Below are 18792 nucleotides of genomic sequence, written 5' to 3'. Positions count from 1 at the left end.
TAGAAGTGAACACTGAACCTTGATATTGATGCTATTAATAGAATCCTGAGATCCTGAACAAAGCATAAAAATTAAGTGAATACAGGAAATTAATATCCCTTCTGAGCCATAATGGTATTGTACTGTCATGGCATGAGGAGGAAAGAAGTAATCAGACTAAAGGGAAGAGGGAAGGAGAACTTGTCTTAGGGTGATGATACTTTTTACTTAGGCAATACAGTTCATGATTTGGAGTCTGATGGTAGTAATATCTTGACATGTGCAGCTTAGGAGCCCTGTATACTGCATACACAATGTAAAAACTCCTTCAGCTTACGGTAGAACTGAATTCTTACTTGATATTTCCTTTCCTTGAATCCTGCCATACCAGTCCAGATGGGAGTAGAGGGAAAAAAAAAACAAAACCCCTGAACATTCTAAGCCATGTATCTGCCAAAAATGCTAATGCCAATGAGGAAGGGAAGGGAATGGGACTCGATATTCTGCCTTTCTGTGGTTTTTGCAACTACATTCAAAGCAGTGGTTTACATAGCATATAAAGGCACTTATTTGTACCTGGTGCAATGGAGGGTTAAGTGACTTGCCCAGTCACAAGGAGCTGCAGTGGGAATCAAACCCAGTTCCCCAGGAGCAAAGTCCACTGCACCAACCACTAGGCTACTCCTCCACAGTAGGAGAAACAGATGAGAAAACAAAAAAGCTTTCCAAGACAGCTCTGCAAAACATAAAAGGCCTTTATTTTATAAGCATTTTGATTTTTGATTAGCAGCATTTAAACACTGGGAGAGGTCCAGTGTTTAAATGTCATTTTGGAATGGGAGTTTTTCAGATGTCAGGAAGCCAATGTGTCCAGATGGCAAGGGGGCATAGGGAGGGTAGGGAATGAGCGATATTACAGCTAAAGGTTAGGCTTCCATATATGGGTATTACCACTAGAGGTCTCGATGGGCGTTTTAGGTCAGGGTGGCCACAAGGCAACAGTGAGTGGACATCACATCTGCCCCACTAGACACCAGGGATCCTCAAGTAAGCCCAGGGACTGGATCGTTGGGGGGGGAGAGAGAACATGTGGACCAAGAGCCAGTTCAGAGGGCCTTGAGCCCCAGGGAGGCGGGGGTTAGTCTGGCCAAGAGGCTCAATGTGTTGGGGGGGGGGGGGAGAGGGAAGAGATTGGGTGCAGTCAAAGTGGTTGGAGAGTGCTGCTGGGTGGGGAAGCTGCCAATGGTGAATGGGATCAGGACCTTTGCAGAGGAAGCTGCACTTTAAGAAACTTGCTCCCAAATCTATGTGGGAGGGGGAACATTTGTTTTCCCCATGTCCAGCTTCCTGAAATTGCCATTTCCTCTGGACTTGGAGGGATGTACAGCACTGCTATTTTACATTTGCACAGCCTCTTGTAAAATATTATAAGGATGCTATGAGGCTCATTTTCAAAGCACTTAGCCTCCCAAAGTTCCATAGAAACCTATGGAACTTAGCCTCCCAAAGTGCTTTGAAAATATGCCTCACTATGTCCTCAACTTTTGAATTCCCCTCCAGTGTCATTTCTAAATGTCAATCAAAACTATTTACAAAGCAGCAGCTAGTAAAGCAGAAGTAGGTAAGAATCAAGGATAACCCAAAACTTTCAGTCTTCCAAGAGTGTGTCCTACAGTGAGGTCATAAGCCTCCTCCAAAAAAGCTCTCCCTCCTCAATCAGCTCCTGAGAAGCAGAAGAACCTGCAAGAACCCCTTCAGAAGCAGAAGGGGATGAGGGGTTACAGATCTCTCCTCAGATACAAAATCGCAATGGTGCTGCTTGGGGGCAGGTTCCAGCTGGGACAGACCCACCAATGAAAAGGCTGTCTGCTCTAGAGTGGCATTTGATCTGCGACTTGATGCCTTTAATAACATGAACTCAGGGGAAAAGGGCTCAACTACCTCTGTCCCAGAAAAATCCCATGGCCCCTCAGAGAAAGATGACACATGGTTCGACAAAATGTCTGGGCCAGGATGTCAGCAAGGTCCCTGACTCGCGCTGCAAAATGGCCACATCAGGCACTGGAAAGAAGGAAAAGGCGAGCGGGAAACTCATGTCGTTTCACCAACCCTGGTTTCATCCAAAATCTTGGAGCCGACACAACCCCATGGACACTGGCCTGACGCTGCTTTCCACTTCCCATAATGCTTCACAAGTTCCACGGCCATGAAAACAGAAAAACGTGAAAGTAAAACCATGGCTCGACGTCAGAGGGAAATGTAAAGCCACACTCATCCCACAGTGACTTAAGTCAGGAGTCCTGCCTGGTGGCTTGTGGAAGTGCTGCAAAGGTGCCCACAAGCACTCTCCTGCTCCAAAACAGTAAACTGTATGCTTCAGCCGACTGGTCAGTGAACAGTCAGAGACTGATCCCACTGACAGAGACAACCAGCACTCTGCTGAAATCCAAGTAGGTTTTTAAAATATTTTTTTTAATTTTTTTAAAACTAAGTTGTGTAACTGCCTCTCAGTGAGGAAGGAGAAAGGAGTTCGGGCAGGAGAGTGGCAGGGGGTGGAGGGACCTGGGGTGAGCAGGTGTACCCCCTAAAGACGGAACCACTCAGCAGCATACCCCAGAGCTACACTGACCAAGAACAGGCCAGGAGCTAGCAGCCGAAGAAGCCAGGAGCATGGGAGAGACCGTTCATCCACCTACTGGAGATAGAGAACACTGACTGGCCAAGAAGCATTCCGTCCCATAAGGCACTTCAAGTCAGTGCTCTATCTCCACCTGCTGGTAAATGGTCACAATCCACTAGTCTCTGGATTCATCTGTTGCTAAGGAATCTTATGTTCTTCATCTTGGGCCTCAGTCAAACTCTAAGAACCTCAAGGCTTAGATGCCCCACAGAGGGAAGGGGCCTGGAGTCCAGAAAGAACTCACCTAAGCCACTCCATGAGTACCTGACAGAATTATGGCCCTGAAACAATTGAGAGTCATCTCATGGATTCCCTGGAGTCCCTTCCCATGGGATTGACCTCCCACAGAGAAGGGGGGGGGGGAGCAGCCTCCAATCCCATAAGAAGTGGAATGTGATCCTCCTTGAACCCGATGAAATAATCCTGGTCTGCTGACAAAATGGCTACTGTTCCCATTGAAAACTGAGGCATCACAGTGGCCTCTCATTAATGCTGCCACTTGAGAGGATGACTAGAATTATCTACCGCTTCAGGTAGCTCTCTCCTTGTACTGCAACAGAGCCAGAGAATTCACTGGTTCTTAATTTGGCAGATACAGTTGCTGATGTAATTTAATCCCTCAGCCTGACAAACTATTTTTAAATAACTTTATTCCAAATAGCCAGGGAAAAGTTAAGGGATTTTATTTTGTTTAAACTTTTTTTTTTTTTGCAGAGGGAGGAAAGTGGGAGAGGTACCCCATCTGGCAAGGCCTCACAGGAACCTATGTCGAGTGAAAACCTTTGGCCAAGGCTTGGGGCTACAGAAGGGGGGGGGGGGGGCAAATTCCTCCAGGCTCAACTAAGAGAAGGATTGTAATTCAGCTCCTGAACCACTGGACATAAGCCTTAGCCTTAGTTTGCACAGGAAATCAGGACCGTTATCATAAAAACCATGCTGTGCCAGTCCAACCTGCACTATCTGTTAGAGGCAGTGAACACGAAGAGGATCCTGGCTGCACCACCTATTATACTGGTGATGTCATCAGAATCTTTTATTTCTTTTCTCTTCCTCCATTTTGTATATTTATTGTTATTTACTCAGAATTTGCTATAGTGCCTTGACTTGTAGGACAAGGCAGTGCACATACTAATAAAACTGAAAAGGATCTACAATAAAAAGATAGGAAAGGCAAACATCCATCATAAAAGGGCCAAGAGTCACAAATCCATTAATGCTGTTGGAGGCCAGAAACCACAATCCCGTTACCTGAGATTGTAGTTCTGCCTAAATAACCAAGTTTCTAATAAGACCTTAACATTTTTCAGAGAATTCTCACCACGAGTAGTAAGAGGCATAGTATGCCAAAGAGCTAGTGCCGCAAAATAAAATACACTATGTCTGGTACTCTCCAATTGTGCCATATGTGGTCCAGGAAGCACCATTCAATGGTCATTTAGGGGCTCATTTTCAAAGCACTTTGACACACAAAGTACCATAGGTTATTATGGTACTTTGTATGTCTGAGTGCTCTGAAAATGAGCCACTAAATGACCGTTCAGGCCGCTGTTAAAGAGACATAACCCCCCTAGTTTAAGCTGGTCTAGCAGGATAAGGATACATATTTAAAACCAGGACCTATGTATGTAAATAAATACAATTAGAAGTTTAAAGACAGATTTAAGCATTCAGTTATTGATAAATATAGGCTGGAAAACACAGGTGTAGGAGCATTTCATACAAAGATTTAAACAAAAATATTAACAGACATGAAACTCCTAAAAGCTTACACGTCAATTATTCCTCTTTGGGCTTGTGGCAATATAACACTGCTTTTTCTCAAGACAATGCTACATTTGGCTCCATGTTTTAATTCTTGTTCTGATTTGGTGAACGTTACCTTTGGACTATCTCCACCCGAAGCTTCCTTGTCATTTTCTGACTGTGAATTGTCAGCCATTAAATGCAGTTCAGATGAGATTACACGGCTCACTTTGTATCCTGAAGAGCCTGCGCCACGGGGACTAGATGGACAAGAGTTTGCAGCACTGTAATATAAAGAGATGTTCCAATATTTTAAATGTACGTTATCTAATATTAAGAAACCTAGATCATCTCTTCACTGTGATGTAACTTAGGGCATTTGAAAGTACACAGCAACAATGGAGACCTGCTGCACGTTATCAGTTTGAAAAAAGGCGTGATGTGCATAGCGCACAAATTGGTTTTGCATACTTTTTTCCCTTAAGAACTGGTACCAAATATATTAACTAAACTATTAAAGATATATATAGGGTTGGAGTGAATTTGCTATTTATAAAGGTCCTTTATCCATAAGATTTACCACATCTAAAAATAAATGTATACATATTATTTTCTAGTTAACTAACTAACTACTAACATTTCTAAAGCGCTACTAGGGTTACGCAGCGCTGTACACTTTAAACATAGAAGGACAGTCCCTGCTCAAAGAGCTTACAATCTAAAAGACAAGAGAACAATCTAAAGACAAGTGTACAATCTAGAGGACGAGTGAACAGTTAATCTGATAGGGTGGATAGACTGGGGCATTCTATATTTCTCAAGCCGTTAGGCGCCGAAGGCAGCATTGAAGAGGTGAGTTTTAAGCAGAGATTTGAAGATGGGTAGGGAGGGGGCATGGCGTATGGGTAAAGGAAGATTATTCCAGGCATAGGGTGAGGCAAAGCAGAATGAGCGGAGCCTGGAGTTGGCAGTGGTGGAGAAGGGTACTGAGAGAAGGGCTTTATCCTGTGAGCGGAGGTTACGGGCGGGAACATAGGGGGAGATGAGGGTGGAGAGGTAGTGAGGAGCCGCAGACTGAGTGCATTTGTAGGTAAGGAGGAGGAGCTTGAATTGTATGCGATATCTGATCGGAAGCCAATGAAGTGATTTGAGGAGAGGGGTGATATGAGTATATCGGTTCTGGCGGAATATAAGACGTGCGGCAGCGTTCTGAACGGATTGAAGGGGGGATAGATGGCTGAGTGGGAGGCCGGTGAGGAGTAAGTTGCAGTAGTCAAGGCGAGAGGTAATGAGAGCGTGGACGAGAGTTCTGGTGGTGTGCTCAGAGAGGAAAGGGCGAATTTTGCTGATGTTGAAGAGGAAGAAGCGACAGGTCTTGGCAGTCTGTTGGATATGCGCAGAGAAGGAGAGGGAGGAGTCTAAGATGACTCCGAGGTTGCAGGCAGATGGGATCGGGGAGGATGAGGGTGTTATCAACAGATAGAGAGTGGAGGAAGAGGAGAAGTGGGTTTAGGAGGAAAGACGAGGAGCTCGGTCTTGGACATGTTCAGTTTTTTTTTTTTATTGAAAATTTTCATAATTTTACAAGCATTATACTTGCGACATGAAATACAGATATGATTAATACATAACATTCAAGTGGAAACAAAATTAACTAAAGAAAATCATTAATATTTCACCATATCTTCCTTTGACCACAATTAAAGAGGAAGGAGTCAAAACTGTTCAGGGGAACATAAAAGGAAGAAAAATATATAAGGAAAGGCCTAGCCCTAAATACCACCATACAATACTTTATGTTGGTTTTATCATTTGACAAGCTTTTCCATATTTATAAATTCTCTTAATTGTGTTGGTACAAAAAACACATACTTTATATTTAGATATTTTATAACACACTTGCAAAGATAAGCAAGTAAGAAAGTTGCCCCTAAAGACCTGGTTTCCTCTCTCATTTCCAGAAACTGTTTGCTTCTTTCTTGAGTGATTTTAGTCACGTCAGGAAATATCCACAATTTCTGTCCACAAAATTGTTGCTGTGTATTTTTAAAATAAAGTTTTAATACAGCGTCAAAGTCTTGTTCAAATACAAAGGATACAAGAAGGGTAGCTCTAGTTACCACCTCGGACAAAGAGTCCTCCAATATCTGTGAAATATCATTCAATTCTTCAGCTTCCTCCAAAACACCTTCTCGATCTTTTTTTTTGTAGGTAAGAAATAAATCTTGTTTATCGGCAGAATATTTTGAGCTGAAAATTTTAAGTTCTCCACAAGAAACTTTTTGAACAAATCATATGGTAACATTCCTACTGGTTTGGGAAAATTAAGAATTCGCATGTTCAATCGCCTATTATAGTTTTCTATTTGTTCAAAGCGAATGCTACATACCTGTAGAAGGTATTCTCCGAGGACAGCAGGCTGATTGTTCTCACTGATGGGTGACGTCCACGGCAGCCCCTCCAATCGGAAACTTCACTAGCAAAGTCCTTTGCTAGCCCTCGCGCGCCCGCGCGCACCGCGCATGCGCGGCCGTCTTCCCGCCCGAAACCGGCTCGAGCCGGCCAGTCCAGTATGTAGCAAGACAATACACTTCAAGGGAAGACACAACTCCAAAGGGGAGGCGGGCGGGTTTGTGAGAACAATCAGCCTGCTGTCCTCGGAGAATACCTTCTACAGGTATGTAGCATTCGCTTTCTCCGAGGACAAGCAGGCTGCTTGTTCTCACTGATGGGGTATCCCTAGCCCCCAGGCTCACTCAAAACAACAACCATGGTCAATTGGGCCTCGCAACGGCGAGGACATAACTGAGATTGACCTAAAATATTTACCAACTAACTGAGAGTGCAGCCTGGAACAGAACAAACAGGGCCCTCGGGGGGTGGAGTTGGATCCTAAAGCCCAAACAGGTTCTGAAGAACTGACTGCCCGAACCGACTGTCGCGTCGGGTATCCTGCTGCAGGCAGTAATGAGATGTGAATGTGTGGACAGATGACCACGTCGCAGCTTTGCAAATTTCTTCAATGGAGGCTGACTTCAAGTGGGCTACCGACGCAGCCATGGCTCTAACATTATGAGCCGTGACATGACCCTCAAGAGCCAGCCCCGCCTGGGCGTAAGTGAAGGAAATGCAATCTGCTAGCCAATTGGATATGGTGCGTTTCCCTACAGCCACTCCCCTCCTATTGGGGTCAAAAGAAACAAACAATTGGGCGGACTGTCTGGTGGGCTGTGTCCGCTCCAGGTAGAAGGCCAATGCTCTCTTGCAGTCCAATGTGTGCAGCTGACGTTCAGCAGGGCAGGAATGAGGACGGGGAAAGAATGTTGGCAAGACAATTGACTGGTTCAGATGGAACTCCGACACGACCTTTGGCAGAAACTTAGGGTGAGTGCGGAGGACTACTCTGTTGTGATGAAATTTGGTGTAAGGGGCCTGGGCTACCAGGGCCTGAAGCTCACTGACTCTACGAGCCGAAGTAACTGCCACCAAGAAAATGACCTTCCAGGTCAAGTACTTCGGATGGCAGGAATTCAGTGGCTCAAAAGGAGGTTTCATCAGCTGGGTGAGAACGACATTGAGATCCCATGACACTGTAGGAGGCTTGACAGGGGGCTTTGACAAAAGCAAACCTCTCATGAAGCGAACAACTAAAGGCTGTCCTGAGATCGGCTTACCTTCCACTTGGTAATGGTATGCACTGATTGCACTAAGGTGAACCCTTACGGAGTTGGTCTTGAGACCAGACTCAGACAAGTGCAGAAGGTATTCAAGCAGGGTCTGTGTAGGACAAGAGCGAGGATCTAGGGCCTTGCTGTCACACCAGACGGCAAACCTCCTCCAATGAAAGAAGTAACTTCTCTTAGTGGAGTCTTTCCTGGAAGCAAGCAAGATGCGGGAGACACCCTCTGGCAGACCCAAAGAGGCAAAGTCTACGCCCTCAACATCCAGGCCAGTGAGAGCCAGGGACTGGAGGTTGGGATGCAGAAGGGCCCCGTCGTCCTGCGTGATGAGGGTCGGAAAACACTCCAATCTCCACGGTTCTTCGGAGGATAACTCCAGAAGAAGAGGGAACCAGATCTGACGCGGCCAAAAGGGAGCAATCAGAATCATGGTGCCTCGGTCTTGCTTGAGTTTCAACAAAGTCTTCCCCACCAGAGGTATGGGAGGATAAGCATACAGCAGACCTTCCCCCCAATCCAGGAGGAAGGCATCCGACGCCAGTCTGCCGTGGGCCTGAAGCCTGGAACAGAACTGAGGGACCTTGTGGTTCACTTGAGATGCGAAGAGATCCACCAGGGGGGTGCCCCACGCCTGGAAGATCTGTCGCACCACACGGGAATTGAGCGACCACTCGTGAGGTTGCATAATCCTGCTCAACCTGTCGGCCAGACTGTTGTTTACGCCTGCCAGATATGTGGCTTGGAGCACCATGCCCTGACGGCGAGCCCAGAGCCACATGCTGACGGCTTCCTGACACAGGGGGCGAGATCCGGTGCCCCCCTGCTTGTTGACATAGTACATGGCAACCTGATTGTCTGTCTGAATTTGGATAATTTGGTGGGACAGCCGATCTCTGAAAGCCTTCAGAGCGTTCCAGATCGCTCGCAACTCCAGAAGATTGATCTGTAGATCGCGTTCTTGGAGGGACCAACTTCCTTGGGTGTGAAGCCCATCGACATGAGCTCCCCATCCCAGGAGAGACGCATCCGTGGTCAGCACTTTTTGTGGCTGAGGAATTTGGAAGGGACGTCCCAGAGTCAAATTGGAGCAAATCGTCCACCAAAACAGGGATTCGAGAAAACTCGTGGACAGGTGGATCACGTCCTCTAGACCCCCAGCGGCCTGATACCACTGGGAGGCTAGGGTCCATTGAGCAGATCTCATGTGAAGGCGGGCCATGGGAGTCACATGAACTGTGGAGGCCATGTGGCCCAGCAATCTCAACATCTGCCGAGCTGTGATCTGCTGGGACGCTCGCACCCGCGAGACGAGGGACAACAAGTTGTTGGCTCTCGTCTCTGGGAGATAGGCGCGAGCCGTCCGAGAATCCAGCAGGGCTCCGATGAATTCGAGTTTCTGCACTGGGAGAAGATGGGACTTTGGGTAATTTATCACAAACCCCAGTAGCTCCAGGAGGCGAATAGTCATCTGCATGGACTGCAGGGCTCCTGCCTCGGATGTGTTCTTCACCAGCCAATCGTCGAGATATGGGAACACGTGCACCCCCAGCCTGCGAAGCGCCGCTGCTACCACAGCTAGGCACTTTGTGAACACCCTGGGTGCAGAGGCGAGCCCAAAGGGTAGCACACAGTACTGGAAGTGGCGTGTGCCCAGCTGAAATCGCAGATACTGTCTGTGAGCTGGCAGTATCGGGATGTGTGTATAGGCATCCTTCAAGTCCAGAGAGCATAGCCAATCGTTTTGCTGAATCATGGGGAGAAGGGTGCCCAGGGAAAGCATCCTGAACTTTTCTTTTACGAGATACTTGTTCAGGGCCCTTAGGTCTAGGATGGGACGCATCCCCCCTGTTTTCTTTTCCACAAGGAAGTACCTGGAATAGAATCCCAGCCCTTCTTGCCCGGATGGCACGGGCTCGACCGCATTGGCGCTGAGAAGAGCGGAGAGTTCCTCTGCAAGTACCTGCTTGTGCTGGAAGCTGTAAGACTGAGCTCCCGGTGGACAATTTGGAGGTTTTGAGGCCAAATTGAGGGTGTATCCTTGCCGGACTATTTGGAGAACCCACTGATCGGAGGTTATGAGAGGCCACCTTTGGTGAAAAGCTTTCAACCTCCCCCCGACTGGCAGGTCGCCCGGCACTGACACTTGGATGTCGGCTATGCTCTGCTGGAGCCAGTCAAAAGCTCGCCCCTTGCTTTTGCTGGGGAGCCGCACGCTGCTGACGAGAGCGAGCGCGCTGGGGCTTAGCCTGGGCCGCAGGCTGTCGGGAAGGAGGATTGTACCTACGCTTGCCAGAAGTATAGGGAACAGTCTTCCTTCCCCCGAAAAATCGTCTACCTGTAGAGGTAGAAGCTGAAGGCTGCCGGCGGGCGAATTTGTCGAATGCGGTGTCCCGCTGGTGGAGAGACTCTACCACCTGTTCGACTTTTTCGCCAAAAATGTTATCCGCACGGCAAGGCGAGTCCGCAATCCGCTGCTGGATTCTATTCTCCAGGTCGGCGGCACGCAGCCATGAGAGCCTGCGCATCACCACACCTTGAGCAGCGGCCCTGGACGCAACATCAAAAGTGTCATAAACTCCTCTGGCCAGGAATTTTCTGCACGCCTTCAGCTGCCTGACCACCTCCTGAAAAGGCTTGGCTTGCTCAGGGGGAAGAGCATCAACCAAGCCCGCCAACTGCCGCACATTGTTCCGCATGTGGATGCTCGTGTAGAGCTGGTAAGACTGGATCTTGGACACGAGCATAGAGGAATGGTAGGCCTTCCTCCCAAAGGAGTCTAAGGTTCTAGAGTCTTTGCCCGGGGGCGCCGAAGCATGCTCTCTAGAACTCTTAGCCTTCTTTAGGGCCAGATCCACAACTCCAGAGTCGTGAGGCAACTGGGTGCGCATCAGCTCTGGGTCCCCATGGATCCGGTACTGGGACTCGATCTTCTTGGGGATGTGGGGATTAGTTAGAGGTTTCGTCCAGTTCGCAAGCAATGTCTTTTTTAGGACATGATGCAAGGGAACAGTGGACGCTTCCTTAGGTGGAGAAGGATAGTCCAGGAGCTCAAACATTTCAGCCCTGGGCTCGTCCTCCACAACCACCGGGAAGGGGATGGCCGTAGACATCTCCCGGACAAAGGAAGCAAAAGACAGACTCTCAGGAGGAGAAAGCTGTCTTTCAGGAGAGGGAGTGGGATCAGAAGGAAGACCCTCAGACTCCTCGTCAGAGAAATATCTGGGATCTTCTTCTTCTTCCCACGAGGCCTCACCCTCGGTGTCAGACACAAGTTCACGGACCTGCGTCTGCAACCGGGCCCGGCTCGACTCCGTGGAGCCACGTCCACGATGGGGGCGTCGAGAGGTAGACTCCCTCGCCCGCATCGGCGAAGCTCCCTCCGCCGACGTAGTCGGGGAGCCCTCCTAGGAGGTGGCCGCAGTCGGCACCGCACGCGGTACCGACGTCGGGGACCTCACCCCGGGCGATGGGCCAGCCGGCGCCACGCTCGACGGTACCGGAGGCGCAAGCACCGCCGGTACCGGAGGGGTAGGGCGCAACAGCTCCCCCAGAATCTCTGGGAGAACGGCCCGGAGGCTCTCGTTCAGAGCGGCTGCAGAGAAAGGCATGGAGGTCGATGCAGGCGTCGACGTCAGTACCTGTTCCGGGCGTGGAGGCTGTTCCGGGCTGTCCAGAGCGGAGCGCATCGACACCTCCTGAACAGAGGGTGAGCGGTCCTCTCGGTGCTGATGCCTGCTGGGTGCCGACTCCCTCGGCGACCCAGAGCTCTCGGTGCCGACGCGGGGAGGGGACCGGTGTCGATGCTTCTTCGACTTCTTCCGAAGCATGTCACCGGAGCTCCCCGGCACCGACGAGGAGGACGTCGAATCCACCCGTCGCTTCCTCGGGGCCGAGACCGAAGAGGGTCGATCTCGGGGGGGCTGTACCGCAGGAGCCCTCAGGGTAGGAGGAGACCCACCCGAGGGCTCACCGCCACCAGCAGGGGAATGGACAGCCCTCACCTGCACTCCACCCGATGCACCACCGTCCGACGACATCAGCAGACGAGGTCCTGGTACCACCGACGTCGATGCAGCTATCCGATGTCTCGGCGCCGATGCAGAGGCCCGATGCCTCGATGCGCTCGATGCAAGGGCGGCCGAGGAAGATGGTCTGGACGCTGACGACGTCGATGCACTCGAAGATCCCGGTGCCGATGCCGACGAAGAGCCCGAGAACAACACGTTCCACTGGGCTAGTCTCGCTACCTGAGTCCGCCTTTGAAGCAGGGAACACAGACTGCAGTTCTGAGGGCGGTGCTCGGCCCCCAGACACTGAAGACACGACGAGTGTCGATCAGTGAGCGAGATAACCCGGGCGCACTGGGTGCACTTCTTGAAGCCGCTGGAAGACTTCGATGTCATGGGCGGAAAAATCACGCCGGCGAAATCAAAAGCCGAAATGGCGAAAATTGAAGCACCAAAATTTAGAGGGAGAAAAATCTCGACCGAGGCCAAAAAGAGGCCTACCCCGACGACGAAAGAAAACTTACCGGGGCAAAAAGCTGGAAGTACGGGGAGGATTGACACGAAACCCGGTGGAGGGTTTCCGGAGCACTTCCCGACTTTAGAAAAGCTTTTCCGAAGAAAAAACACGCTCAAAAAACAATTTGGACGCGCGAGGTCAACTTTCCGGGGCCCGACACGGCGAAACACGACCGTACCGAGTGCGGACAAAAGAAGACTGGCCGGCTCGAGCCGGTTTCGGGCGGGAAGACGGCCGCGCATGCGCGGTGCGCGCGGGCGCGCGAGGGCTAGCAAAGGACTTTGCTAGTGAAGTTTCCGATTGGAGGGGCTGCCGTGGACGTCACCCATCAGTGAGAACAAGCAGCCTGCTTGTCCTCGGAGAATCCTTTGACGCATAGACATATTATCTTTCATCACTGCAATAAATTTTTCATTAGTTTTTACAGCTTCTTCCTGAGAGTGTTTTTCCTGATCTTTTAAATCTTGCTTCAGCTTATCCAAAGATTGAGATAGCTGGCCTACAGTATTAGCAAGTTTTTTGGTCTCTTGAGTAGAATTTATTATTAAATCTTGCATTTTTTGCATTGACTGCCAAAGCATGTCAAGCGTTACCACTCTTGGCGGGATCTCCCGCGTCGTTTTACCTTCAACAGCCGACTCCAACTCTGGGAGGGGGCCCTCTCCGCTGGCCACACCGCCTCCGACTTCCGGAGCTTGTAGTTCAGCAACCCCTTCCCGAATTGCGGCTGGGCAGAGTGGCGTACCAACAGTCGGGGGAGACAAAGAGGTCTCAACTTCCAGCGACGTCTGAGCCCCTGCACTGGCGTCAAGCGGGTTTCCTCCTCCCGAATCACCTGGTGGACGCCGAATTGCAAATTCGTCCAGAGTTCGCTGCATCGGGGAGGACGTAAGAGCCTGAGAAGGTAAGGCTCTCACCAACCCTTTTTGCTTATGGGGCATTATTTTTTGGGGGGGAAAATCAAGTTCAGCAGCGAATTGTTCTGAGCAGGTTTACAGCGTTCAGCGTGTCGGCGCCATCTTGACTCCTCCCTCCCTCTGGAAGAATCGGACATGTTCAGTTTAAGGTGACGGTTGGACATCCATGCCGCAATGTCGGATAAACAGGCCGATGCCTGGGTCTCCGCGGTGATGTCAGGTTAAAATACTTAAGGATCCACTGTCAAGATTCTCCTGCTTTTTCTTCCAGATTTTCAAATTCTTATTCTCCCAGAAACCAAGGCTGTCATTTATGTAGTGCCTAATTAACTCCCAAAGAAAAGAATGGAACCCCAAGATAGATTCAAGGCATTTATTTTATAAACTTATTATTCTATAATTTAAATGGAAACACAGAATAGCTGAAACCCAGTTAACCTGATAATTTTTGCTGCATGTAAAAATCTTTATAAAATAATTTTACTTGCAGAAAAGGGATTTAATAAAATTGTGCAACTGCATGCATGTATAACATGTAGAAGCACATAAAGTGAACCCGCTTTTGTGTGACCTTCACTTAGGCATTTCTGGGTAGCATAGTTTGGGTGGAATTGCAATATATAAGCGCATTTTATAAAAGTATGCATGTACACATTCACACCTTTTTCCAGAGTCAATATAAACTTGTGCATGAGCACTGCGTGCTATTGGACTGGCTCTGGAAGCCTATTTTATAAAGTCACATAAGCACCTATGCTGCCTCTACAAAATAGGCTTAATACTGGTACCTTTTTGGGGTGTGTTACGTTAAATATGTTCTAAAATTACTCCCTGCAACATCTGCAGTAAAAGTACATAGAACAGCTGTGTTAATTAATGCCTTTTCTTCAGTGCACAGCAAAGTTAGGCAAACTTATTATGCTGGACCACATTTGTGACTTTCTCCTGCACCACAGTGAGCTACTGCAGGTTACTGCTACAGCCATCTCCTCTATTGCCTGCCTCTGCAGCCATGGTTATTCTTTCCTCCCTACAGCTATCACATGCATTTCTCTCTATCTTTGCAGGCAACGGCCAACGCTACTTTCCACCATATGGGAAAATGAGGAAGGAGAAATTAGATCTTACCTGCTAATTTGCTTTCCTTTAGTCCCTCCGGACCGGACCAGGATTGGACTGATGGGTTGTGTTCGCCTACCAGCAGGTGGAGACTGAGAAAAAACTCTGACTCTAGAGAGCCAATAGGAGCCCTGGCCATGTGACCTTAGCCTCAGTATTTGAATAACAAAGCAGGAAAGAAAGAAAGACCTTCTGTGCCGTATGGAATCCTAGCAGCCACAAAGCACTCGGCAATGCCAAGTATCAGAGCTCACCAGCAACTCTCACCAGAGAAGTGGTATGGCCCGATATGTATTACAGCTCACCAGCAACTCTCACCAAAGAAGTGGTATGGCTCACTTGTACTATAGCTCACCAGCAACTCTCACCAGAGAAGCGATATGGCTCACATGTAATATAGCTCACCAGCTACTCTCCCCAGAGAAGTGGTATGGCTCACGTATAATATAGCTCACCCGCAACTCTCACTAGAGAAGTGGTATGGCTCACTTGTCTTATAGCTCACCAGCAACTCTCACCAGAGAAGTGGTATGGCCCACTTAAGATTTTATATATATTCCATCAACTGAGCTTACCAGCAACTCTCACCAGAAAAGTGGTAAATCATATTTAAGGTTTTATAGATATTCCAGCAACTGAGCTCAGCCACAACTCTCACCAGAGAAGTGGTATGGCGTATTTAAGGTTTTATAGATAGATTCCAACAATTGAGCTCACCAGCAACCACCAGAGAAGTGGTATAGACCACGTAAAGTTCTGTATATATATAGTATTGTTCCACGAATCGTAAAGGAATGAATACACTTCCTACTGAATACACTTCCTACTTAATAAAAGAAGCTAAAGAGTAGAGAGAACATGGGAGGGGCCTGGTCCGGTCCGGAGGGACTAAAGGAAAGCAAATTAGCAGGTAAGATCTAATTTCTCCTTCCTTAGCATCCCTCCGGACCGGACCAGGATTGGACTGATGGGAAGTACCAAAGCAGTAATCTGAAGGGAGGGACCCTATGAAAACTGCAGAGAAATGTTCATGCTGCATAGTCCACCTGGCGACAACTAACATGTAGTGTGTCCCAATGAGCAAAATAAAATGAAACTAGGACTAAGTTGCCAACTTACCAATGTGCACCAAAAATCGCCGTAGTAAGAATAGAGCCCACTTCTGAAGTTGTGGAATATATTGTAATACGCTGTGGAACTGCCCTCTCAGCGAGAAGAGAAATAGACATTCTCATTTCCTTGATCCTTCGCGATATAGCAGGTTAGAAACAATGAAAAACTTTTACGCCTACTGGCTAGAAGGACAAAACCAATAAGAAAAAACCGATTGGGAAAGGTGAAAACTTTAAACTACAGCAGACCGAAAAGAAGTTACCAACCGTAGAAGTATTCCACACATAGATCTACTTGCTGCAATGGCTACTAGGAAACACTGCTTGAAGAGGAAAACTTTATAGAAAAAGTTATGGCTACTAGAAAACAGAACTTTAAGAGTCTGTTCACCTAGTTCACCTAGCTGATGGACGAAGCGGGGGGTACAGGTGCAGGACTCCTTTAAGAAACCGCTTTGACAGTGGATGCTGCATAAGCGTGCGGTTGTCAACAGTATCATGCATCACTGATAGAGCTGCCAAATGAACTCTAATGGATGAGTAAGACAGACAAGATTTCGCAAGATGCAGAAGATATTCCAAAACATGCAAAATGGATACGGTTTGTGGAATGAAGTGGCGAGAGGAGCACCACAGAGTGAACCGTCGCCACTTTGATTCATAGGACTTTAATGTAGATTTCTGTCTGGAAGCAATTAAAACTTGAAGTACTTCCTGCGAAAATATCAAAGATGTTGCGGACCCAGTAACCACGCCATAAGTTTGAGTGACTGGGGGTCCGGATGTAGAAGGGTGCCTTGGTTCTGCGTAAACACCTAGTGAGATGACGGAAGAAACGCATAAAGAAGGTTGACAAACCCTGCTGGACGTTGGCATCTGTCCCTGTCTCCGTCAAGACTGTTGCTGAACGGAAGAAGCAAGAAATGTTCGTGAGCCTGAAGGCAAAAAAAAGATAGCCCTGAAGTGTCGCAGTGAGGAAGTAAGGCTGAAAAAAAGAGTCCATTCACCTAAATGCAGGGTGACACAACTAAGAAAAAATGAGTACAAACTCAAGAGTATACTCTTAACTCCTACTTGGCGGATGACCTAACCCATTGCCATGGCAAGGACCAACATAGCTCTCTCCGCCTTGTTTGTCAGTAGGGAAAACAAAATTCACCTGAAGGTAAAACGAATTGCTGAGGTCCCCCAGAAAAAAAATATATACAAACAAGCTTCTGCCAAAAAGTGTACTGCACGAAGCATCCCAATGCCAGAACTAAGGTTCTTGAGATAACTAGATGACACTTAAATAGCGCGATTGATGACCCTGAGATTCGCAATAGGATGAAGGAAAATTCCTTCTTGGGCATTAGAAAGTAAAATTGCATTCTGCAGAATAGAGCGAGGAAATGGCCGAAGGCCCAAGGTCACCAAGAAAAATATAAACTGGGATGTTTGCAGAGGAGACAAAAGACTGTGTGCCAACCTGACTAAACAAAGAGAAAATCAGAGATATCTGATGAGAGATCAAATGAGAGATCAAATGAGAGGCCTGGCTACAATCACCACCCAACCTAGAGACTGTAAGAAATGCAACACCCGGTGCGTGACCTGAGAACTCTGCTGATAAGACTTTCTCCAATTAGGTAGTCGTCTAGGTAAGAATAAAATGACCCTAAGAGCGCAATGAACATCCTCTTAGATCTATAAAAGAACAGAAGAGAGAGTACTGCTGAAAATGACCGGTTAATGCATAAGCAAAAAACTAGCCATTCTCTGGATCCTGAGGAGAAGAGGAAGGGTGACCAAGGACACCAGTTAAATAGGGCTACAAACTCCAACCCTATCTCTATGGCGTTCCATAGTTGGGTAAGTTCTGAATATAGATGCTATGGTAGTACGCTCCGGACAGAAAAAAATTGTCCCAGTATGAACGTAATTTCTTAATCCACATACCAGTAATCCACGTACCACGGTCATGCGTCCTCCCTCACTGAGATGTAGATTGTAAGCTCCTTTGAGCAGAGAACGTCCTTCTTTGTTAATTTGTACAGCGCTGCATAACCCTAGTAGCGCTCTAGAAATGTTAAGTAGTAGTAGTAGTACCAGACTCACACCCAATAGATATGAATGTTGAGCTTGTTTCAGGTTAAAACACCGAACCTAGGCCCAGGGTCCCCGGTGTTCCTAGTGGTGAACAGCCATGGCAAATATTGTATGCGTTAGTTTGCAGAATTACTGCAAAGCTTTGCTTTTGGAGCAGAGATTTCTGTTCGATACTCTCGTGAGAGGTTTTTTTTTTTTTTTTTTTTCTCTAATGCTGTTCTGGCTGTAGAAAGGTGGACATTTGAGCTTCCCCAGTATGGCAAAACTTATGTACCTATGCCCATTAGATATGAATGCTGGACTTGATGGACTTTAGGCCTTACCCAGCATAACCATACTTATGTACCTATGGCATAAATACACAGGAAGTGAGTGAATCCCCTTCCAATTGAAAGAACACTCATTTTCATTCTATGCGCCTTCACTCCAAAGGACAAACTTGGAAATTACCTGTAACGAAAAAAGTGAAGTTGTGCCACAGCCACTTGGTGAAGGCAGTGTAGACAAGACTGTATCTGAATTCAAGAAAGCTTGATATAACATCAGGTCTCTAAGGAAGAGGAAGAGATAGCAGATGGTATGTATAGGCATACTGGACCAAACCAGGATGTTTATAATCTGCCAATGCTGAACTGATAGAGTAGAGACAAACACGAGTAGATGGTTTGAGGACCGTCCACTATCTTTAAGTGAAAGGATGACTTTATTCTCTAAGTGACCATATGTCCCGTAAAAACCAGAAGAAAGCTAAAATGAAATATGAGAGGCTTCAAGGCAGTTGGAAAAGAAGGGAAGACATGAATAAAGCATGCCTGCTAAGGCAGCTGAGTGATTGGGAGCTTGGTAGACAGAACTGTCCCTCAGAGAATATGAAAGAGCTGATATATCCCCATGGCATCTGAACAATATACTGTAAGCCTCTAGAGAAGGCTTCTTAAAGTCGGAAAAAG

The 18792-nt window shown here is 47.7% G+C and overlaps 1 protein-coding gene across 1 annotated transcript in view; it reads right to left on the bottom strand.

Moving 5' to 3' along the window:
* Window positions 1-18792, bottom strand: part of FOXK2 (forkhead box K2) — a 216515-nt gene that overhangs the window by 138207 nt on the left and 59516 nt on the right. The window contains exon 3 of the mRNA XM_030208025.1: window positions 4539-4686. Coding sequence (XP_030063885.1) covers window positions 4539-4686 — 148 coding nt within the window. The remainder of the gene's footprint in view (window positions 1-4538; window positions 4687-18792) is intronic.

This window comes from Microcaecilia unicolor, chromosome 6 (assembly GCF_901765095.1).
Source record: "Microcaecilia unicolor chromosome 6, aMicUni1.1, whole genome shotgun sequence".
In the NCBI taxonomy this organism is placed as follows: domain Eukaryota; kingdom Metazoa; phylum Chordata; class Amphibia; order Gymnophiona; family Siphonopidae; genus Microcaecilia; species Microcaecilia unicolor.
The sequence above is the reverse complement of the archived record's forward strand: the minus strand, read 5'-3'. Positions and strand labels throughout refer to the sequence as shown.